Source organism: Phoca vitulina, unplaced genomic scaffold, assembly GCF_004348235.1.
Source record: "Phoca vitulina isolate PV1807 unplaced genomic scaffold, GSC_HSeal_1.0 scaffold5, whole genome shotgun sequence".
NCBI lineage: Eukaryota > Metazoa > Chordata > Mammalia > Carnivora > Phocidae > Phoca > Phoca vitulina.
This window is the reverse complement of record NW_022589708.1, coordinates 79780161-79804556: the sequence shown is the minus strand read 5'-3', so window position 1 is coordinate 79804556 and position 24396 is coordinate 79780161. Positions and strand designations below refer to the sequence as shown.

At 38.4% G+C, this 24396-nt stretch overlaps 1 protein-coding gene and 1 non-coding gene across 3 annotated transcripts in view; one reads left to right on the top strand and one right to left on the bottom strand.

The window, feature by feature from the left end:
- The window catches only part of CENPJ (centromere protein J), a 48684-nt gene extending 24603 nt beyond the window's left edge, over window positions 1–24081 (bottom strand). Inside the window, exons 1-9 of one of the 2 annotated variants that reach the window (XM_032403413.1) lie at window positions 23999–24077; window positions 22014–22094; window positions 17767–18276; window positions 17098–17221; window positions 12095–12394; window positions 9865–9976; window positions 8951–9053; window positions 7192–8821; window positions 4087–4219 (exon numbers count right to left, since the gene is read on the bottom strand). In XM_032403413.1, the coding sequence (XP_032259304.1) occupies window positions 4087–4219; window positions 7192–8821; window positions 8951–9053; window positions 9865–9976; window positions 12095–12394; window positions 17098–17221; window positions 17767–18210 (2846 nt within the window). In that variant the 5' untranslated portion in view covers window positions 18211–18276; window positions 22014–22094; window positions 23999–24077. Of the gene's footprint in view, window positions 1–4086; window positions 4220–7191; window positions 8822–8950; window positions 9054–9864; window positions 9977–12094; window positions 12395–17097; window positions 17222–17766; window positions 18277–22013; window positions 22095–23998 lie in introns of both variants that reach the window. The other variant, XM_032403414.1, reaches the window with a different exon arrangement.
- LOC116631855 lies at window positions 3976–4120 on the top strand. Its single transcript, XR_004299297.1, has one exon. It is a non-coding gene; the product is annotated as a U4 spliceosomal RNA (small nuclear RNA).
- Window positions 24082–24396: the final 315 nt, after the last annotated feature.

Here is a 24396-nt window from a genome sequence, read left to right as displayed (position 1 = left end):
GAGCTGCTGGTCTTGGTGAATCCATCTTCAATCCATAGTACTGAAATAAACTGTCAGTTAACTCTATAAAGCATTCCTCCAACAAATAGTCATTGAGCACCTACTATGAATCAAGCACTACCCTGGGTACTGGAGAAACCACAGTGAAAAAAATAAACATCCTTACTTTCTTGGAGCTTCTCAATCTAATGGAAGAGACAGACAATAACAAGATAAAATATATGGCCCATTAGAAGGAGAAAAATAATGCAAGGAATGAGGGTAGGAAATATCAGGGAGGTTGAAATTATGGATGGGGTCATCTTGCTGAGATAATATTTTAAGTAAAACCTGAAGGAACTGAGAGAAGAGCCATAAGAATATCTGGACAAAACAGCTCAGAAAGAGGGAGCACCACATGCAAAAGCCCTGAGGTAGGAATATGCCTGATGTGATCAAAGATCAGCTAGGAGGCCAGGGTGGATAAAACAGAGTGAGCATGAGACAGAAAAGTAGGAAAAACCATCAAAAAAACAAATACAAAAAACACCACACAAACAAAAGAGAGGGACAAATGAATTAGGGTCTTATAGACCAGTGTCAGGACTTTGGTGTCTTAACTTAGGAGAATGTTGATCAGGGAGAGTGACATATCAAAATGGTGGAAAAGGAGATCCCCAGCTCACATCTCCCTACACAAATAAAAAGCTGAAAGCCATACACAGATAAAAGTACTTTTGTGGGAGCTCTACCATCCAGGTAGGAGGTTGAGAAACCCCAAGCCCATCTGCCAAAGGACCCAGGAGGAGCCATACCCATCTGTGTCCCTGGTAACAGGCCCACAGACCTCAGTCATGACTACGAAATCTGAAACAGTCCTGTAACCTGGCGCTAGCCCTGCTGTATCCCTGGGTGAGCAGGGACCCAGCAGGAGGACACCAAGGGGCCAGCAGGAGGATGCTCAAAAACCTGGCAGGAGCCACACCCATTCTCACCCCTCGTAACAGATCTACTGTCTGCACACTCAACAGTGGACCTGGAAGCAGCCCCATGACTAGCTCCAGCACTGCTGGACTGTGGTCCTACAAGCAGTCCTGTTCAACTGGGGATCTAGTAGGAACCACATCCACCATACCCCTGTGAAGAGACCCACCAATTATGGACTCCAGTGTGGACCCAGCAGTAGCCACACTACAATCCCATTCAACTGTGATCCTAGAATCAGGCCATCAGTCCAGGGATCCGCTTGGAAAAGGTCTTTACCTGCCAAAACTGGTCTGTAAAGACAGAGTTTTCTACCCTTTCAAATGAAAAAATGTCAACACAAGGCTACACAAGAATCAGGCAAACGTGACACCACCAAAGGAAACTAATAAAGCTCCAGCGACCAAGCCCAAAGAAATGCAGATCTAAGAATTGCCTGACAATCAAAATAACTGTTGGTTTTTTTTTTTAAGATTTTATTTATTTATTTGACAGAGAGAGACACAGCAAAAGAGCGAACACAAGCAGGGGGAGCAGGAGAGGGAGAAGCAGGCTTCCCGCGGAGCAGAGAGCCCGATGCAGGGGCTCGATCCCAGGACCCCAGGATCATGACCTGAGCCGAAGGCAGACGCTTAATGACTGAGCCACCCAGGCACCCCTCAAAATAACTGTTTTAAAGCAGCTCAGCAAACTACAAGAGAACACAGATAAACAACAAAATCAGGAAAATAATACATGAAAAAAAAAACAAGAAGTTCAACAAAGAGATAGAAATCATTTTTTAAAAGCACCAACAATTACTTAAAAAAACTAAATAAATAAAACTTAAAAGGGGCGGGGGGGCACCTGGCTGGCTCAGTCGGTGGAGCATGTGACTCCTGATCTCAGGTTTCATGAGTTTGAGCCCCATGTGGGATGTAGAGATTACTTAAAAATAAATAAAACTTGAAAACCAGAAATTCTGGAGCTGAAGAATACAATGAATGGAGTGAAAAAATACAATAAAGAGCTTCAACAACAGACTTAAGCATAAGAAAGAATCTGTGGACTCAAAGGTAATTTGAGGTAAGTCAGAGAAAAAAAAAGAAAAAGAATGAACAAGAGTGAAGAAAGCCATGAGATCCATGGGACACTACAAAAGAACCAATACATTCATTATGGAAGTCTCAGAAGGAAAAAACAAAATCAACAAACCCCTACTAGACCTAAGAAAGAGAGAAAACTCAAAATCATAAATGAAAGAAGACACATTACAATAGATGCCCCAGAAATAAAAAGGATCATATTATGAGCAATTATATTGCCAAAACTGGATAATCTAGAAGAAACAGATAAATTCCTAGAAATATACAACCTACCAAAACTGAATCTAGAAGAAATAGAAAGCCTGAACAGACCAATAATAAGGAAACTGAATCAGTAATTAAAAGCCTCTCAAGAAAGAATAGTTCAGGACCAGATGGCTTCACAGGTAAATTCCAGCAAACACTCAAAAAATAATTAATACCCATCTTGCCTAAACTCTTCCAAAAAAGAGAAGGAATACTCCCAAACTCATTTTATGAGGGTAGTCACTTGGACACCAAAGCCAGACAATGACACAAGAAAACCATAGGGCAATCCCTGATGAACACATATGTAAAAATCCTCAATAAATACTAGCAAACCAAATCCAACAGCACATTAAAAGGATTTACACCATGACCTACTGGGATTCATCCCTGGAAGAGAAGGATGGCTCAACAAATCAAATCAATCAATGTGATGTAAACTGGTACAGCCACTCAGGATCAGTATGGTGGTTCCTCAAAAAATTAAGTATAGAATTGCCATTTGATCCAGCAATTCCACCCCTAGGTATATACCCAAAAGAACTAAAAGAAGAGACCTGAACAGATATTTACAAACCAATGTTAATAGCATTATCCACAAAAACCAAAAGGTAGAAACAACCCCAATGTCCAGCTGTAAGCCAAGAAATGTCAAGGACTGACAGCAACCACTATAAGATAGGATAGAAAGCATAGCTCTGCTGATGCCTTGACTTCAGACTTCTAGCCTCCAGAACCATGACGAAGTAAATTCCTGTTGTTTTAAGCCACTTAGTTTGTGTGTACAGTTGATCCTTGAACAATAGGGGTTTGAACTGCATGGATCCACTTATATACAAATTTTTACAGTACAGTACTGTAAATGTATTTTCTCTTCCTTATGACTTTCTTAACATTTTTTCTCTACCTTACTTTATTATAAGAATTACCTATCTTACACATGTAACAAACCATGTGTTAATCAACTGTTTGTTATTGGTAAGACTTGCAGGCAACAGTACACTATTAGTAGTTAAGTTTTTAGGGAGTCAAGAATTATATGTGGCTTTTTGGCTGTATAGGGGGATGGAGCCCCTACCCCCCACATTGTTCAGGATCAACTGTACTTTGTTACAGTAGCCCTAGAAAATTAATGCACTGGCCAAGGTAGCACTTGAATTCACAGCTTCAAAATGCTTTTCAAAATTCAATTTATGATCTCCTCACTAAGAGAATTCCCTTTTTAACACATTTCTGACTATAATGGGTCATTTTAATTAAAAAATTTTGTGGTTAAGATATCAAAAAAAAAAAAAGATTTCACTTCCTTTTCCTTTATCTTGTTGGACTGACAAAAATTACTTCAAATATTTTATATATAATCTTTTTTTGCCTCATATGCATTTATATTTTAACCAACTAACATATAATACAACTAAAATATACACACACAAAAACAAGTAAGGAACATTTATAATGTGATGTGTTGTGAAAGAATTTCCCCATTCAGTTAATTAACACTCCCATCACCTCACATTTACCTTTTTTTTTTTTTTTTGGCGAGAACATTTAAGTTCTACATTCTTAGCAAATTTCAATTATACAAATACACTGTTATCAATTATCATTACCATGTTATACATTAGATCCTCAGATCTTATTCATCTTATAGTATAATCTTGAAGATAAAACTGAATCACTAAGCTTTGCGCAGTGGCAGTATCATAGCCAATGAGGTTTATCCGAGGCACGATTATTGCTAATTGAAAACTGAATCACTATATTTTTTCCCAACTTACAGATACTAACTTACCTAAGTTTTTCCAAGGCATTTTCCCGTTCAATGCGAAGTTTAGTTAAAGATGTGTTCTCAGCTTTAAATTTTTCTATTTCTGTTTCCAATTCAATAACTTTCTCTCTCAAAACCTGAGATCGAGCACTGTCACCTATAAAATAGGTCATAATATTGAACTTCACAAAAGGCCTTCAGCAGCAAAAAACATTAGCTAGCTATTAACACTAAGAGCCAAAAATACTGTAAACATTGGTACTATTAAAATGTTTCTAAGAACAACAAAAATTATATTTGGCCTAACTTTCCAGATGAAACCAATCTAAATTTAAGAAAGACATTATTCTACCTCAAGAGTATCAGTCTGATAATGAATTAACATTACATATAAAAAGAAATTCAAATACTTTTTTTAAAAACTAATACATACATTTTTTGTCTTTTTGATAACAGCCAATATTGAAAGAACTTTGTAGGGTAACAGATGGTAACTAGATTTATCATGGGATCATTTTGTAATGTATAAAAATACTGAATCACTATGATATACACCTGAAACTAATAGGATGTTGTACATCAATTATACTCCAATTATACTTCAATTTAAGTATATACATATAGGGATGCCTGGGTGGCTCAGTTGGTTAAACAACTGACTCTTGGTTTCGGCTCAGGTCATGATCTTAGGTTCATGAGAGCCATGTGTTGGGCTCCATGCTCAGCAGGGAGTCTGCTTCTCCCCCTCTCCTGTCTATCCTGCCCTCCAAGCTCACGTGCTCATGCTCTCTCTCTCTCAAATAAATAAATAGGGGCTCCTGGGTGGCTCAGTCAGCTGAGTAGCTGACTCTTGATTTCTGCTCAGGTCATAATCTTGGGATCCTGGGATCAAGCCCCACGTCAGGCCCCCCACTCAGCGAGGAGTCTGCTCAAGGATTCTCCCTCTCTCTCTGCCCCTCCCCCCCACTTGCACATGCTCGCATGCTCTCTCTAAAATAAATAAATCTTTAAAAATAAATAAATCTTTTAAAAATGAATGAATATATACACATATATAAATAGCTTAAGAACATGAATAAGTAATATATACACATATATAAAGACATCTAAAGCACTAATCAACACCAAAATCAAAATTTATGCCCACTAGTCACAGAAATATAAAATGACTTTTTCCATACCAAATTTGCTATTTAAAAGAGTAAAATAGCCAATGTTTCTGTCCTTCCATTACCCTTCTGAAAAACTGATTTTTGCATAAAAATATGCATTGCAGTGTTATTTCTAATAGTGAAAAATAATTTAAGTATCCAACATTAAGGAAATTACTGAATAAAATAATGCTGCATTCATACAATGTTCTGCAACCATTTTTAAAATACACAAAGAAGGGCACCTGGGTGGCTCAGTCAGTTAAGCATCTGCCTTTGGCTTAGGTTATGATCCCAGGGTCCTGGGATCGAGTCCCACTTCCGGCTCCCTGCTCAGCAGGAAGCCTGCTTCTCCCTCTGCCTCTCCCTCCACTGGTATGTGCTCTCTCTCTCTCTCTCTCGCTCTCAAATAAATAAATAAAATCTTTTTAAAAAATACACAAAGAGTTTTAAAGATACGGCCAATGTGTATTATACACTTGGTCAAAAAAGATAAGATAAGCTTTTTATTAGTGGTTCGGTGATCTCTACCTGTGGTCTCCTTGGGCCAAGCAATTTCTTTAAAGGAAAAGTTAGCATTATGTATGTGGGGTGCCAGGACCACTGCCACATGAAAGCAAGTATGATTTTTATTTTTAATATTATTTTATTTGTGTCTGTACATATTCATGTATAAATTTTATGAAACCCAGGCATAGTGCTTATTTTTAATAAAATTCACAACTGACTTAAAAAAAAAAAAGATAAGGTAAGCTTTAACAAATAACTGTACTATATTAAAAATACATAGGAAAAATGACTGGAAGGAAATATCCCAAAATGGTATCACACCTACCTTTGGATAGTTTAGTTATAAACATTTTTCAGTCTATACTTTTTAAGCTTCCAAACTTTCTGCAAAAAGTACTACTTTTAAAGTCAGAGTATTTTTTAAATAGTTTAAGTTATAATTTATATTTTAAAGCACCTATGCTTTGCTAGGCATTCAGAGTTTATAATATATAATAGAAAGGAGTTTTTCAATATGAATTTTAAGAGCCCATCACATTAACTGAGTACTATATAGCCATTAAATGGAATAGGCAGATGTGTATGTGGAAAAGAACAATCTTCAAAATTTATTATAAACAAGGTGAAGAGGGTGCACCTGAGTGGCTCAGTTGGTTAAGTGGCTGCCTTCAGCTCAGGTCATGATCTCAGGGTCCTGGGATCGAGCACGGGCTGCGGGCTCTGTGCTCAGCGGGGAGTCTGCTTCTCCCTCACCCTCTGCCCTTCCCTCCCTTCTTCCCCCGCACCTGCTCATGTGTGCTCTCTCTCAAGTAAATGAAATGAATAAAATCTTTAAAAAAAAAAAAAACAAGGTGAAGAATGGTATACAAAAAACATGTTTTCATTTGTGTAGAAAGAAGATGATATACCCACTCACCCATATGCTTTCATATGTACAGAATCTTTTTAGAATACACAAATGAAATGGGAATGTAGGTTCCTCTAGGAAAGGGAACTAGGCGCACAGGTCCAGGGAAGAAAGGAAACTTCAGTTTTACTGTATTTCTTCTTGGTCCTATTTAGCAAGTTATTGCATGAGGTAGTAAAAAAATTAAGTAAAAACATAGTCATTTTAAAAAGTACACACACGAAGGGGTTCACCTCACAGTGACACAAACCATAAATTTGGGTACTCTCTGGTTACAAAAGTGTTATCTCACTTTATAATAAATTAATTAATTTTAAAGCCTTGAGAATAAGGCATAGGCTTAAATTTGAAAAATCTGAAATCACAATGCATCCAAATCTTTTATACTAGTGGCTATTATTTAGGCCCACAAAATAAATCAAATTTTAACAAATCACCTAATTAGACTTCTACTGAGCAACTAGAAAAGTTAGGATTTTAAGCATTCTGACAGCAGACTAATACAGTAAATGTGAAATTTATAACATTCTGATACCTATTTATTTTATAATGCTGACTTACCAAGTGGTTGGTCTTGACTTGGGCTTAACTTGGGTTCATTTCCCAAGTGTGAATCTGGTTTTGGTTTCAGTTTCAAAGCAGGAAAGAATTTCATCATGAGATCCGATGTAGGAGGAGGGCTTGTGCTCCTACTGGGTTTGCTCAAGTCTTCTCCCTTCTTAACCGGTGCAACCTTCCTCTTGATCGTTTTGTCCGATACACATATTTCACTCTTAGGGTAGGCTGTTTGAGGAGTCCCATAAAAGGCCTCATTCCCAAGAACAGCATCATGTTTAAATGAATTCTCTTCAAGGTCAGTCCAAGTTCTTTCATCATCAAAGTCAATTTTACTCATGCTTACGGATGAGGGTCTTCTTGAGGACTCAGAAACTTTGTTTTTCAAGCTTTCTATAATGACGGACTCATCGCTACTGTAATCTTTATCAGACAGATCTAAATCAGCATCTCTCCTTTTATCTTCTTCTTGAGTCCCAGTGTCCGTAAAAGGCCCCTTACCATCACAGACTTGTGGACTGTCCTCTCTGCTGCTGAAACCCCTCTCTTTATCCTCAGTTGATGGTTTTATGGTAACATCAAGTTGCTCCTCAGAGTCAGTGCTACTGTCACTGTCTGTGACACCTTCCTCATCACTTACATTCCACCGAGTCTGATTTTCAGAAGTGCTCATTTGGAACGCTTTCCTACTGACTTTACACAACTGTTCCCTATATCCTTCAGGCGAGGAGACTGAATCAGGTTGGTTGGGTGCGACCTCACACTCACCCTCATGTTCAGGTTCAGTACAGTCTGGAGCCTCACTGTGGTTAGACTGGGTAACAGGATCCAGGGTCACCATCTCCGGCTGCACAGCTTTGACAGGGGTGGAAGACAGCCGGTGACCTTTGCAGATCCGCTGGTCCCTCTCTAAGATCTTTAGTACAAATGAGGAATTACTGGAAAATGATATTTCATCAGCAGCTTGTTCCAAAAACAAAAATTCATCTAACTCCAAATTTTCCTTTTCCTTTTCTCGTTCCCAAGTCTCTAACTTTTTCTGAAGAGAAATGTCAAGAGAAGATTCTGACTTTTTTAAGGTCTCATTTTTTGGGCTATTCGAAGACATGCAGCTGACCAGTCCTGCCGAAAGAGGAAGTCTATCTTTACCCTGTGTCTTATTCCAGACTTTGCAACCAGTATCACAAGGTTTTGCACACTCGGGTACATTATCTCTATTATTAGACTCAACTTTTTTTTCTAATTTGATCTGTTCTCTAAACTGCCCATCACATTTCTTCCCTCCAGGTATTTTCAATCCTAATGGAGGAAGACTTTTCCTGTTACTACTCTTAAGCACTTTTGGCTTCTGACTGAGTGTGACAAAACCACTCTTGGCTCTACCTTTATTGTTCTTTTTAACAGGAGGGTTATCTGTACACAGTTCTTTATTTATAAGAGCAGTTTTCCGCTGGAATTGTTGTCTATCCATTTTAAACACAGGTTGGTCCTCTAAAATGCTCTGATTAGTCACTAGTTTACTTTCTCTCCCTTTCTGAGACTTAGATTTAGCATTAGTAAATCTAGCTAAACCTTCTCCTCGTTTCAAGAATGGTTGTTTTGGTTTTGCTTTGATTAGGAACGATCCTTCTGCTTCCTAAAATAGAGAACAATATTTGAATTAATTCTGGTATATCCAAGTTATCTCAAAGTTATTTTTAAAGCAAATTATAAACAAATCTCTAAAGTCTTAAGTGAACTTAATCAAAACAGCGGAAATGCCTACCCTTAGTTGTTTTCGTTTCAGTTCTTGTTCTTCCAGCCGAATTTGTTCTTCTAAGTAGTCTTCGAATGTCTGTTTCCTTTCTCTGATAGCAGCTTTAATAGGTCTAATCACAAAAATAAAGTTATTTAACATGCAAATCAACATGTGGTGAATATCTGACACTTAGTGTGCCTGACACAGACACCCCGACTACACTAAGAACTAACCTTTTTCAAAGTCATAGACCCTCTCTGAGAATCCAATGAAAGCTATAATCCCACCCCATCTCCCAAAATACAGAAATATGCAACTCTCTACACATGATTTGAAAAAAAGCCCTTCTGAAGTCCATTTATTGCCTATAGATTAACTTTTGATATTTTGAAAATCTCATCAAATATGCATCTTTAACAAAGAGCCTTGACAATGTAGAGCAATAATCAGAAGTCATTTGCCCAACCATAACATATACTAAAATATTTCAAATATTTAAGAATATAATAAACCTCAATATTGATATTTTATCTTTGTCATAAGATTTTTAAATTCTGTAACCAGACTTACCCAATTATAATTTATAGGTGACACCAAATATGAGACTCAATAGTAATTTGTTATTGTCTTTGCCAAAATGGGATTTACTTAACTATTTGAAAGATTAATTTTATCCAGATTTTTTCTCTTTGGTGAAAAAACTTTGCTCAGTTCTTCCAAAACAATGTCAAAGCTACTTGAACTGATGTATCTCCCTAACAGCTGTCTGTTGCTGACAATATGTGGTAAGTTGTACCTTTAACATTATACTTAAAAGCATATTCAAGCAAAAACAAGAAAACCATGGGTCTTTAAAAAAAAAAAAAGAAAGGGCTCTATCTTAATAGCTGTGTATAACATTAAACGGTCACTCTTCTTATTCTTTTCAACATGGATGATACCTTTCTTCAATATTAGCCACTTCTGAAGAATCACCAATTTTTTTTACATTCACATCATTCCCTTCCTCAATCGGTTCGGTCACTTTTTCCCAACATGGTAAAATACCTTCTCCTAGGATAAAAATTAGGAAAATTTAGTTTCAAAAAATCAAGAATAAAGTCTTGTAAAATCAAATTTTACAAGTTACTATGCTAAAAAAATATTTATCAAAAGTAATGTATGCCAGGGACACCTGGGTGGCTCAGTCAGTTGGGCATCCAACTCTTGATTTCAACTCAGGTCATGGTCTTGGGGTTGTGGGATCGAGCCCCGCAATGAGCTCTGTGCTCAGCGGGGAGTCTGCTTCTCTCCTTCTCTCTCTGCCCCTTCCACCCCCTCTTTGCATGCACGCTCACTCTCTCTGAAATAAAGAAATCTTTAAAAAAAAAAAAAAAGGTAATGTATGCCAAAGATTTTAGAGCCCTTAAGGATTTCTTTAATATTACAGAGATAAACTACAAAACCCTAATTAAAACATGACATTCTTCAAAAGGTTAATGTTATGAAAAAAAGTGTGGACTTTTCTAAATTAAAATTGACTAAAGAGCTGTAACAACCAAATGTGATAGATGAACTTGATTAGAACCTGTTTTTTTTTTTCTTTTTAAACACCTTTAAAAGACATTTTTGGGACAATAGCAGGAATTCTAAAATGGATTTGAATATTACAGAATAGTACTGGGACTATACAGAAGAATGTCCTAATTTTTTACTTGATGCACGCTGAAATATTTAAAATAATGGAACATAATGTCTGCGTATTACTTGCAATGAAATGACTGAGCAAATTACATATAAATACAGAGATATTATAGATGTAGGTATAAATATATATAAACACATATAAATATATAGAGACAAAGTAAACATGGCAAAATATTAACTGCTGAATTGAGCTCTACTGCTAATCATTGCAGTGGACTTTCAAGTTTTCTGGAAGTTTGAAATTTTCCAAAATAAAAGGTTAAGAGACTATACTGTTTAAAAAAATGTTTAAAGGCATTAGACCTTTCCATACTAAGGAATTATTCTAAATTAGAAATAAAATATTATGCACAAAAGTGCCAAATTCTAAGTAGTAAGTGTAGACACCTTTTGTCATATTATTTGTATTTTTAATAACTTACTCCACAGAACATATTCATGAAAACACCATTAAAATTGACAATTAAATTTAAATAAAAAATATTGGAAAATATTGCCCTACTGCAAAGAACATTAAATACTGATATATTATTTGATGACTAGCATAATGATGACAACCATTAAAATTATGGTTATGAAGACTACAGAATGTACCATAAGCATTTTCCACATTGAGAGGGCAAAGAACACAATTATACAATATTCTATGGTTACAAAATGTAAAAAAAAAAAAAAGAAAAAAAAAGTAGAGGTGGGGAGTGGGGCACAGAAACAGGAGTTAAGAAAAAAAGACCAGAAGAAAATGCCATGAGAGCTCCATGAGTTCAGACCATCAGACACTGCTGGTTCTCTGGCAGGAACGTGCTGGATGCTGGGAATACAGAGATGAAGTGAGGACAAACGGAATGTCTGGGGTTGGAGGGGATTTCTTTTCTGAATAAAAACTGCCATCACCGGGGCGCCTGGGTGGCTCAGTCGTTAAGCGTCTGCCTTCAGCTCAGGTCATGATCCCAGGGTCCTGGGATCGAGCCCCGTGTCGGGCTCCCTGCTCTGCGGGAAGCCTGCTTCTCCCTCTCCCACTCCCCCTGCTTGTGTTCCCTCTCGCTGTGTCTCTCTGTGTCAAATAAATAAATAAAATCTTTAAAAAAAAAAAAAAACTGCCATCACCAGCCTATTTCTCACATTTCACATCTTCTAGTACGTTTCCCCACCACCACCATGCACATTTTAAATCAACCTCAAACTATTTCTACGCTCTCCAAGAAAAATGGTATACACAGAACTCACTGCCTCCCTTTTTGAAGACCCCATGCTCCAAGGGGAGGTTTGAAGTCAGCATGAGTACTGCAATTATTCTTGCAAAGTCACAAATTCTATGTCCAGCTCTACATCCAATCCAGGTTCAGTGGCTGCGCAACGTGTAGGGGCTCATAATTAAAGCCACATGGGACAAGAAAAAAATGCAGAAAGGACTTTTCTTATCTTAGCACAGCTTGGTAACACTGCTAATTAGGGGTACAGAAGAGAGAAATATAAGTACCTCACCTAAAGAATGGTTATGGTTTTCTTCCTTCAAATCATTTTTCTTCACAAGTGCTTCTTGATACCGTGCCTCACAAAACAAATTGAGAGAAGCACCACTTTTTGAAGTTAAGACAAAATCTGGGTGAGCAGTTCTACAGAAGTTGTTTTGTTCATCAGCTAAAATGCTGGAAGTGTGCGTTTTTTCTTGGGTTTGATTCTGGTAGATATACGCTGGTGAGAAGGGTGTGGTTTTCTCCACGGTGGTTGAATTTCCGGGAGATCTGTACTTCTGGCTCTGATCATCAGGCAGTAGGGTTGAACCTGGCAATTAAAAAAATCATCAAAACTAATGACTTCCTAGAACATTTTCTCTTCTGTATCTTTTTTTTTTTAAGATTTTTATTTATTTATTTGACAGAGAGATAGAGAGCACAAGTAGGCAGAGCGGCAGGCAGAGGGAGAGGGAGAAGCAGGCTCCCTGCCGAGCAGGCAGCTCGACGCGGGGCTCGATCCCAGGACCCTGGGATCATGACCTGAGCCGAAAGCAGATGCTTAACTGACTGAGCCACCCAGGCGCCCCAGAACATTTTCTCTTCTGTTAGTGATCCCTACCCACCAGGTTTTCTCCAAAGTGAAAAAAGTATTTTTTCTTCCATATGAGGAAACTCTGTTTAACAAAATCATGAAATCTTAAAAGTCTAAAAATGACTCTTGCATAATTTTAATTACAGGTATATTTATACTATCATTCCTGTGCAGACAGTGTATACCTGGCAGAGCTGCAGCCCTGCCTGATTCTGGAAGGCACCATTCATGTTCCATCTGTGAGCAGCACTGCTGGAATTGTCAACTCTGCAGCGCCGTGACAAACACAGACAGCACCAATGCAGATGGCTGCAAACGATCTGAATAGTTCCCTAATGACAAATAACTGCCCTGTGTCACAGGCTAGAAAAGCACCTTCCTCTAGATTACTGTTAACATTTTGGTATCTTCAGGTGGTAGAATTATGGGTGACTTCTGTTTTGTACTTCTTTGTAGTTTCTAAATTTCCTGTATTACCTTTTTTTTTTTAGAGAAGAATTCTGCATTTTATTGTACTCAAATAACATTAAACAGAAGACATTTACATTATTTTTAGAAAATCCATTGATATTGCCCAACGTGGCTCGTATTTGTGAAGACAAGGCTCGTTAATTCAGATATTTGGAATTAGAAAGTATTTGAAGTTGACCACAGCATAATGAATCCTCAGTTTCCAGAGCTCTAGAGATGATTATATACAAAAATCCAGCAAAATTCTACTCACTTATCAGTTCTATGTCACTCCTAAGTTTCCCTAAAAAAATAAGGCTTTATAAAAAGTAGTGTTCTATAATTCACAATATGAATTAAGAGCTTTGTTAGAATCCTGTATTACCTTTTCACTGTTTTCTTGAGTCTCTGCTTTGGAAATAAACACAGAGATTCCCCTCCTATATATCTCTAATTTATAATTCTTGGAGGGTAGATGGCAAAACTTCATCCTAGCTGCTGTACCATACCGTTGAAATCCCGCTACTATCCTTCTCTTCTCCCAGAATGTCTCAACTGAATTTAGAAGTGAAGGGGCACCTGGCTGGCTCAGTCAGTAGAGCATATGACTCTTGGTCTCGGGGTTATGAGTTCAAGCCCCACACTGGTTGTAGAGATTACTTAAAAATAAAAGTCTTTAGGGGTGCCTGGGTGGCTCAGTCAGTTGAGCATCCAACTCTTGGTTTCAGCTCAGGTCATGATCTCGTGGGTGACGGGATCAAACCCTGCATCGGGCTCTGTGCTCAGTGTGGAGTCTGCTTGAAGATTCTCTCCCTCTGTCCTCCCCGCTCCCGTCCCCCCACTTCTCGCACACGCGCCACTCTCTCTCTCTCTAATAAATAAAATCTTTTTTAAAAATCTTAAAAAAAAAAAAAAAGAAGAGACACAATGGGAAGTGTTTAATAAAACATAAAAGAGCCATGCCACCTATCTCTCATACCCATCTGCCTCACCTCCAGCCCACAAATAAAACTGGAAATCAGGTAGGTCCCTCAGCGATTATCAGGTTTGACCTCCCTTCCTTTATAATAACAATACTCTCCCCATTCAAATATTTCTGACCAAAGTCAACCCACTTCAGACTGGAGATGTCTTCGATAAAAGTGCAATAGCCCACAGTAGCAGTTCTCAAAGTGTGGTCTGCAAACCCCTAAGGGTTTCTAAGATTCTTTCAGGGCATCCACCAGGTCAAATCTATTTTCATAAAATATTAAGATAGTATTTGCCTTTTTCACTTTGTCAACACATGCACTGATGATGCAAGAGCAAAATGGAAACTCCTGGTGCCTTCACCTAAAAGCAGGACAGCAGGCCCCAACTGTGCTAGCAATCACTGTATGAGTCACCACCAAGCACTTGCAGTTAAAAAAAAAGAAAAAAACCAGTTTTATTTAAGAATGTCCTAGATAAAGCTGCAAAAACTATTAATTTTTTAATTGAATTTTAACTGCTGAGTACACGTCTTTTGAACATTCTACTGAACAAGACAGAAAGTATGCATAACTCACTTCTGCTGCAAACCAAGACATGGCTGTGTCATTTTTTGAGTTGTAAGCTCGACTAGCCACTTCTCTCAAGGAACATCATTTTTACTTGAAAGAATAAATGACAAACTATCATGATTTAAACTTGGCACCTGGCAGATATTTTCTCAAAAATGAAACAAGTGAGCCAGTCACTTCAAGGAAAATAACTGACAGTATTTGCAAAGAATGCTAAAATTCGAACTTTCAAGTAAAAATGAGAACTTATTAAACATGTCTACCACCATGAGCTTGACAGCTTCATAATAATACTTCACGACTTTTATGATGAGATCTGTAGTGGTATTAATGGATATAATTTTTTGATATTACATACTGAAATGTCAGTATTTTAAAGAACCATGGAACTCTGTGAACCACTATTTTCCAAATAACCAATGCACAATTTTACCAGATCATGCATGAAGAAAGAGCCATTCAAAAATGCCAAGATATTCCAATATATTTTATGCAATATATTCCAATATATTCATGCAATTTTTTTTATAAAAAAGTACATGAATATGGTTTCAGACTCCATACTGTGAGTCACCACTAAGAAATGGCCCCTTGTTAGGTTTGGATACAATATCAAAGAAATAATCACAATTACTTGAAAAGGCTATTATAGTATTCCTCTTTCCTTTTTCCAATTAAACATCCATGTGAAGCTGATTTTTTTTTCACATACTTCAACCAAAACAATATAACTTCGGAGACTGAATGCAGAAGCAGATAGGAGGATCAGCTGAGCTCTTTTAAGCCAGAAGTTAAAAAAGATATTCAAAAATATAAAACTATGCCATTCTTCTAATTTTTTAGAAAAGGCTTTTCGTTAAAAAAATGTTAGTTATGATAACACGCAACTGGTTATTATTTTAGGTGAATTAATTTTTTAATTTCTCCATTTTCATTTCTGATACAGTAAATACCAACAGTAAGTGCCCATATAACAAATGCTCTCTGGGGTCCTCAATAATTTAAGAGTGTTAAGGGGTCCTGAGACCAAACTGTGAAAACTACTGCCCTAAAAGCAATGTTCCATAACTGAATGGGGCTAGTTCTTATATTAAGAACTTTGAAATCTGCTTCCCTATTGCTCTACCATAGTGCTATTTCTACCTTAAAAAATATCACAGTCTTGGGGCGCCTGGGTGGCTCAGTCTTCAAGCGTCTGCCTTCAGCTCAGGTCATGATCCCTGCGTCCTGGGATCGAGCCCCGCGTCGGGCTCCCCACTCCGCAGGAAGCCTGATTCTCCCTTTCCCACTCCCCCGCTTGTGTTCCCTCTCTCACTCTGTCTCTCTCTGTCAAATAAATAAATAAAATCTTAAAAAAAAAAAAAATCACAGGCTGTTATTTAAATGATCTTGATTATCCTCTTTATGTATTCCATAAAGGATCCCTGAACCACTCAACTATTTCAAGACACACACTATGTTCTCTATATTCACTATAAACATCCTATTTCCTAAACCAGTCTTCATGTGGTACGTTTCTCATCACTACCACTACTACCACTCCCAGAATCCCATCCAGCTACACTCTGCATACTCATCTGCCAATGTCTTTTCTTCTTTGTATTCTCAATGCCCAGTGCAGCCTCTGAACAGAACAGGCACTTTCCTGAATCAGTGGTGTGTCTCTTAAAAGGGAGCACTGAGAAGCAAACACATTGCTCCAGATTACTATTTTTCAAACTGTGGGACACAATCCATTAGTAATTTTATCATCAGAATCACGACTGGCATTTTTTTTAAATGACCAAGAATAGGATAAAATAAGTAGAAGATATCCTTGCTACATGCCAGGCACACCAATAAGGTCTGATTTATGAAATTTCTTTGCAATTATGAGTTTAAATGTTTTTGTTATAATGTGATATGGTCAGATAACTTTCAAAACCACTGCTCCAGATCACATTTTAACAGGTTTATATTCTCCTGATAAGTACATCATTCTTTCTTTTAATTGATCTAGCATACAACAAAAGAATTCTGTCATCTACCATCACAGAAAAGGTTTTTGGTATGGTTCTTTTGCTGAGCAGAATGGCTTCTATACATATTTACCGTTATGACCCTGAGGAGTTTTTTATTCTTCAGGCAGAGATTGTAAGCCAGTAGCCCTGGGCCAAATTTGGCTCTAGACCTTTTATTCTGCTACATCTTTTTTAAATTTTATTCTAAATAAATATGAATGACTTTAAGCAGGGCACACACGCTCCAGAATGGCACAGCTCCCACTTGGCCCAATTATATAACACTACCACCATTTCACAGTTCTCTGCAAGGCCCCTAATGAAACTGCAGTTTACAACATATGATAGAGAAATGGCAGAAATAACCTGTCAGACAACTAAAAGTGAGAAATGTATGTAACTGTCCACTGTTGTACTAACTGAAGGCTCTGTGTAAGCAAAAAAAGACCTGGAAGTGTGTGTTGCCCAGACACCATCGTAAGCAGCTTCTCTTGTTCTTCCATGAGTCTTTGTAGTTGCTCTAACTGCTGCCTCTTCAGTTCTTCCTGCTTCTTCTGTTGTACTTCTTTCAGCTTTTGAAACATAAAATTAATTTGATTAAACTAACTTTACATTTCTTTATGGATCTTTGCTCCTTATATTTATCTTAATGCCTCTCATCTCCCGTTCCATATCACCTCTAATAAAGAGTTTCAAAGAGAGATTCCTAAGTAACTACATCTGCCACCAAAACTCCAAAATCCTATTTTTTTATGAAGGAAACCGTATCGACTGTCCCAACTAAGAAACAGAAAAAGTCACATGAATTCTTGGATTCTTAAAAGAGGATAGGTATCAGTACATTTCTGATCAACTTTTTCCCTCTAACATTTGATCAACCATTTCTAATTTAGTTTTTACCAAGTGAAACAGAAACTTAAAGACATTGTTACCTCAAGTGTTATATCTTACATACCAAACCTGTGTTAATGTTTCACATTAGACAAAAGGCAAAATTTGGTGTTTTGAGGATTTCACAGTAAAGGGGAAGAAACAAGAGGCCCTGAACAGGTGACTTTTCATTATCAACAGAAACTTGCAATAAAGCAAATACATATTAGGCCAAATCCTGTTGTACCTGTTCAAGCTTTTTGAAGAGTGGGTCTTTATAAGCCACTTCTCTGCATTCACCGGAAAGATCTGAGATAAAGTCATTTTTGTTGTCTTCCCGGTGTCCTGGAGCATCTTGACATGCCACTATTTGTGGTCCTTCTTTAGTTAAAGGAAACACTGCATGTGTTTCAGATTTATCTGATTGTAGTTTATAAGGGCTATTAGACTCCAACTTCTGTTCTTCATGAAGTGAATCTTCTTCACTTATAAAGCTGAAGCTATTTGAAAAATGTGTGGCTTTAACAGGAAAGCTGGTAGAAATGTTCACATTTCCTCGCTTCTCTTCATCTGCTTCCAAAATAGGAAATCCACGATTTAGTATGACCCCAGCCCGAGAAGGATTGGTCATCCACTGGGTTAAGAAGCTCTGTCCACTGTTTAACTCGGAAGAGGTTGGCATCAGGAACATTTTAGTCCAATGATAATATTATATTTAAATAATGTAAAAGTTAGAAGAGCTATTAATTTCCAAAACCTGTAGAAAGAAGATGCCAACAAAAAGAATTGGTTAAAGCTATTCTACCCAAAACTCAAACCAGCACAAAAATCTACTGAATATTTTTTTTAATTTTATTATTATTATTATTATTTTTTATTAGACAGAGAGAGTACAAGCAGGGGGAGCAGCAGGAAGAGGGAGAGGGAGAAGCGGGCTCCCCGCTCAGCAGGGAGCCCGACACAGGGCTCGATCCCAGGACCCCGGGACCATGACCCGAGCGGAAGGCAGATAGATGCTCAACCGTCTGAGCCACCCAGGCGCCCCAAATACAAATTCAAATTTGTATTTGAATATTTCAAATACAAAAGACTTCAACCAGCAAAGCAGTTGGGCATTAAGCTATGTGGTTTCTTTTAAGTCTTAAAAACATCCAAATTGAGTGAATCAAAAACCTAAGTTCCCTTTTGATCTAATCATTTCATTACTGAGGATTTTATACAAGTGCTCAATCAGTTGACCTAAAACTCTAGGAGCTAAAACACCTTCTAAGTTATTCGATTACTATAACTATCAAATGTTACCCATATTAAACACTTTCATACTTCTGGCCCTACTCCAACATGGCTTCTTTGCCCAACTGGGGAACCCATGTTCTCCCTACTTACAGAACAAGAGTCACCACCACCCCCATGGCTTCACTGGCACTGTTTCTCACTTTCCCTTATTCCCTCAACCCCCTTCTAGCCTCTTGCCCACCAGGCAGACCCTTATCTGTATTCTTAGAGGTCTCTGATATCACTATTTTGACATTCATCTCAATATTAGTGGTACTCTGCCTTTGTGTTCATAATGTACCAAGCTGTGAGTTCCTTGAAGATACAGGCACCTGTATATTCATCCAGGCCTAGCACCATCCATTCCTGGCAGAAGGAGAAACTTGATAAATGTTTGCTAAAATTAAGTTAAAATTAAATCGGAACTAAGATTCTATTATTTAAAATAAATTCAGTATTAAAAATAATATTTAAAATAAATTCAGTATTATAGTTCATTCGATGTTCAACAACAAAATTACATTAGTTTATACAATAGGACAGCTACTTTGTATGAATCATACTCTAAAATAACCAAATTCCTAGTGTAATTCAGTCACCGTGCACATCACACAGAAGATAAGCTGTATGACTGATTTCACTCAACTAACATTTATTGAATTCTTACTCTGTGCCAGATATTATTTTAGTCATTGGGCATATAGCAGTTAGTAAGTCAAGAGTCTAGTGAAGAGAGGCGCCTGGGTGGCTCAGTTGGTTAAGCGACTGCCTTCAGCTCAGGTCATGATCCTGGAGTCCCGGGATCGAGTCCCACATTGGGCTCCCTGCCCAGCGGGGGGTCTGCTTCTCCCTCTGACCCCCTTCCCTCTCGTGCTCTCTGTCTCTCATTCTCTCTCTCTCTCAAATAAATAAATAAAATCTTAAAAAAAAAAAGAGTCTAGTAAAGAAAATACATGCATATAAAAGTAAATTATACAGTATGTTATACAGTAATAAATGCTAAGAAGAAAAATAAAAGTAATGTGGGGGAAGGAGACTTGCAAGTTTAGAGAAGGTAGACAGGGAGTCCTCCTTTAAGAGATAAACTCAAGGACCTGGTGGAGGTCAAGGAGCGAGTGGTGCAGTTATGAGGGTGGAGTAAGACCCAGCCTTCATATCGAAAACCCTTACTTGCAGGATGCCCCCCACCAATTCTTACAGTCCCATCACCACTATCTATCTTGAATTCTCTGGGATTAATCTCATTATGTGTTTAGACTTATTTACATCAGTCACCATGAGGAGGACCTGGCTCCTAAGCCACCCTTTATCTCTAACACTCTGATGTCCATGCACATGCCTTATTCCATCTCCAATGGCCACACAGCCCCAGTGTCCATCACTAGCAAAATCTCCTATTATCCTTGCCCTCATCTCTCACCTTCCTGAGAACATTTCTTCCTATAGAGCCCATACTCTGTACCACTAGGCCTGGAAGTAGCATATGTATTTTCCTTATTGTCCTTTTTGGCTTCTAGATGATTCTCCCTTCCTCCACCATAAAAACCACCAAATTCTGAATCTCATATGATTTCACTATATTACCTACGACGACTCCTTTATTGTCTACCAAATCTCCAGGTCACCAGGGTCCTCCCCTTCATTCCTTAAAATTTTCTGGCTGAGCAACTAGAAGAACAGTATGGTCATTAACTGAAATGGGGAAAACTGGGAATGAAACAGGTTTGGGGGAATGAGAGATCAAGAGTTGAATTTCAAACATTTTTTTAGGCTTTTTTTTTTTTTTAAGATTTTATTATTTGGGGGGGGAGAAAGCAGGGGGAAGGGGCAGAGGGAGAGGGAGAGGCCAACTCCCCACTGAGCAGGGAGCCATCCCTGAATTTCAAACATTTTAAGATGCCTAACAGACATTCCAGTCATTATCATATACGCAGCTGGACACACAAGAAGGATTCATGGATGAGGCCAAGGCTGTCAAGCATAAATGTGAGTATCCTTAGCATATGGATGATATTTAAAGCCTTGACACTGGGTGAGATCACTAAGTGACTAAGGGTAGACAAAAAATAGAAGATGTAGAAAGTATAGTGTCCTTGAGGCCAAGTGAAGAAAGTGTTTCAAGGAAGAAAGAGATGTGTTAAAAGCTTTTAAGAGATGAAGGGTGAGGAGAACTGAGAACTGACCTTGGGATTAAGCAAAGTAAAGGTCATGATAACTTCAATGAGAGCAACTTGGGGAAGAAGGCTGCAAAAGCTTGAATGGAGGTAATACATGAAAGAACGGAAAACTGAGGACAGCTAACTCTTTCCAGGAGTTTTGTTATAAAGGGAAGGAAATAAATAGGACAGTAGCTGCACAGGGAAGCATGGCGAAGAAAGATTTTTTAAGACAAGAGAAATAAAAGCATGTCTGTAGGCTGATGAGGATGGAGAAAGGAGAGAATTACTATAGCATATTGTCCTTGAGGGTAGAAACGAGAAAATCTAGTACCAAAGTGAAATGACATGTCACACTTATTTTTCAGATACAATTCTAGACTTTAAGACAGACAGATAGATAGATAGATAGATAGATAGATTAGATAGATATCCCCAAAGGGAAATGAAAAATGGCAACCTGGAGGCAAACATGTATTTAGCTTTGTACCTAGTGTCTGCAAAAAAAAAAAAAAAAAAAGATATAAGCAGAAAAAGAAATACAGATGTCCATACATTAAAAAATGCTCATCATCACTCAACTGAATAGAAATTAAAATAGTAATGACATACCATCTTTCACATACCAAGTTGGCAAAAACTAAAAATTACTAAACCCCAATGTGGAAAAGAAGTCTTCATAAAGTGTTACTTGGGAATGTAAACTGGTAAAACCTTTTGAAGGGCAATTTGACAATATCGATCCAAACTGTAAATGCACACAAACTTTGACTCAGCAATTTCACATCTAGCATTTTGTGCTATACTGGCACAAGTTCGCAACATTTGTAATAAACTGAGATTAATGTCTTAAATGTCCATTAAGGGAGGACCAGCTAATTGTAGTATTCACATTACACAACGGTTACAGAGAACCAAGTAAGCTTAATAAGTACTGACACGGGAGTCCTGAATATATCCAAGATATACTGTTAAACTGACAAAGGCAAAATGCAAAGAAATAAAGAAATATAAGAAATAAAGACAAAATAAATAAGACATAAAGACAAAAAAGTACAATTACCTAGAACTTGCTGTCCATTATGGTAGCCACTAGTCACATATGGCTATTTAGCACTTGAAAGTAGCTACTGTGACTGAAGAACTGAAAGACAGATGGGGTCATTTTATTAAAACCGGATTTAATGGAATTTTAAAACAAGAGACTGCTGTTTCCCTTGTTGCTTTACTGAGTGTAATGACATACACTGAAAATACTTGTGCTCCATTTTCTGAAGCAGAATCCTGAAACAGTGTCATGGGTACAGTTGTTAAAACATATATACAAATACTATGAATCACCAGTTTGTAGAACTATTCAAAGAAATATAGGACAAAAGGGATGCTTGCAAACTATTCAATAAGCAAAGACCAAAGTGACAGTGTGATTTTTCTCACTGATATCACAGTTTGAGAACCACAGCTATTCACATATTTTAAAAAACTGCTGCTACAAACAACATGGATGAGTAATGTTGAGTCCAAGTCTCAACAAATTCATACTGTGTTTCCATTTAATATGAAATTCAAGAATAGGCAAAATAAATCTGTAAGTACAGAAGTCAGTCCCTTGGTTATCTAGGTAGCTGGGGTTGGCACTGACTGAGAAGAGGCTTCTGCCTTCAGGGTTGATAGGGAGTGTTATCATCTTTACCTGGTGGTGATTACACCCTGTATACATCTGGGTACTACACTTAAGATCAGGGCAGTTTACTGAATATCTGTTATTCCTGAATAATTTTTAAAAATCTGTTCTAAGCAAACTAATTCTATTTTTTAGTTGAAAGCCTATCTAAAAGGTAAGAGCTTTTCATCAAAATCAACCAAGTAATCTATGTTAAATTTCAAAGACTTTAGCGAGAAAATTTGAAATCCAAATTTAGAAGAGACAAGCTACAAGGTTATTTTGTAACATCAAAAACTAGAAAAGTTCCCTACTAGACTGACGAGTGCCCTTGTGCATCTTAAACATCTTAAAACAAACCACACTTAAGGGCGCCTGGGTGGCTCAGTCGTTGAGCGTCTGCCTTCCGCTCAGATCATGATCCCAGGGTCCTGGGATCGAGCCCCGCATCAGGCTCCCTGCTCAGCGGGAAGCCTGTTTCTCCCTCTCCCACTCCCCCTGCTTGTGTTCCCTCGCTCGCTGTCTCTGTCAAAATGAGTAAAATCTTTAAACAAACAAACCACACTTAAAGCACCTCTATTCCTTCATTTTAATTTCATGAATATGATCCTCAGTGTATTTACTGTCAGCATGAAGAATAAAAATACTGTTTCACCTTAATCTCCTATTTATTATTAATATTCAGGCAAACTAAAGGGAACATATATATATGTTGCTAAACGGAACATATATATAGCAAAATGTCTAGAAAGGATTAGCATGTGGACTAGGATTTTTTAGATATCAAAATCTGTCTGAAACAAATTCACAGCCTCGAAACCTCCAGAGAGTGCTATGTAAACATTCTTGAAGCAGTTTGGGAGAATAAATTCTCTGCATCCTGACGGGAAAAAGTGGACATACACAGTTTATTCAAAGTCACCCTCCGACCGTATAACTAGTTGATTTGGGAGATGATTTATCAGTCTCCCAAAATACATGTTCTTGAAAACCACGAATCCACAGGAAAGCTTTAAAAAACAGCTCTTGACTGATGATCATCTGATGATTGGCCCTTAAGGAGGACAGAAAGCAATGCCACTTTACACTTTCTTTTCGAACCGACTGTGACCCCTGCGCTTCTAAACAGCAGCTTGAAGTACAGCCAAAACCACAGGCGGTGAGCGTCCTTGAAAGGCAGGCTCCCCACAAAACAGCGTGAAGCAAGGACGTCCACAGAATTGATGTTGGCCTCCGCCGCAGGGTCGCCCGGCGTCCGGCTCCCTCCGCGCCCCGCCGAGCCAGCCCGGAGGCCCGGAGAGGGTCCCTCCCACGCCCCGCCGACACTATTAGATGCAGGGCGGCAAACACACCAGCTCCCCCCGCTCCTTTCACCCACAAATTACCGCTCCGCCGTCCCCCGGCCTCTCAGTCCACTCAAAGCACAGCAAGAATCGTCGCGGCATTTATGAATGAGGCGCCACAATCACCGCCTCCGGTTGGAGCCCCGCCCCCAAGGACGGCTCCGCCCCTGGTCCGAGGGCTCCTGGGAAATGTAGTTTCTACCGGCCCCCCTCTGCACTTACGCGCGGGCAATGGGGGACCCATGCAAACTACCACTCCCAGCGGGATCGCAGGGGCGGACGTTACCGAAGGAATTCATTGCGAGGCGCCTTCCTCCTGGGCCGCGGGCTAGTGGCTGGAGTAGGCGGGCGGCTGGGCGGGAGGGAAAAACCGTTCCTAGAGGGAGCTTCCGTGACAGACCGAACCGCCCCCCACTCCCGGCCCCGCCTTGAAAACTAAG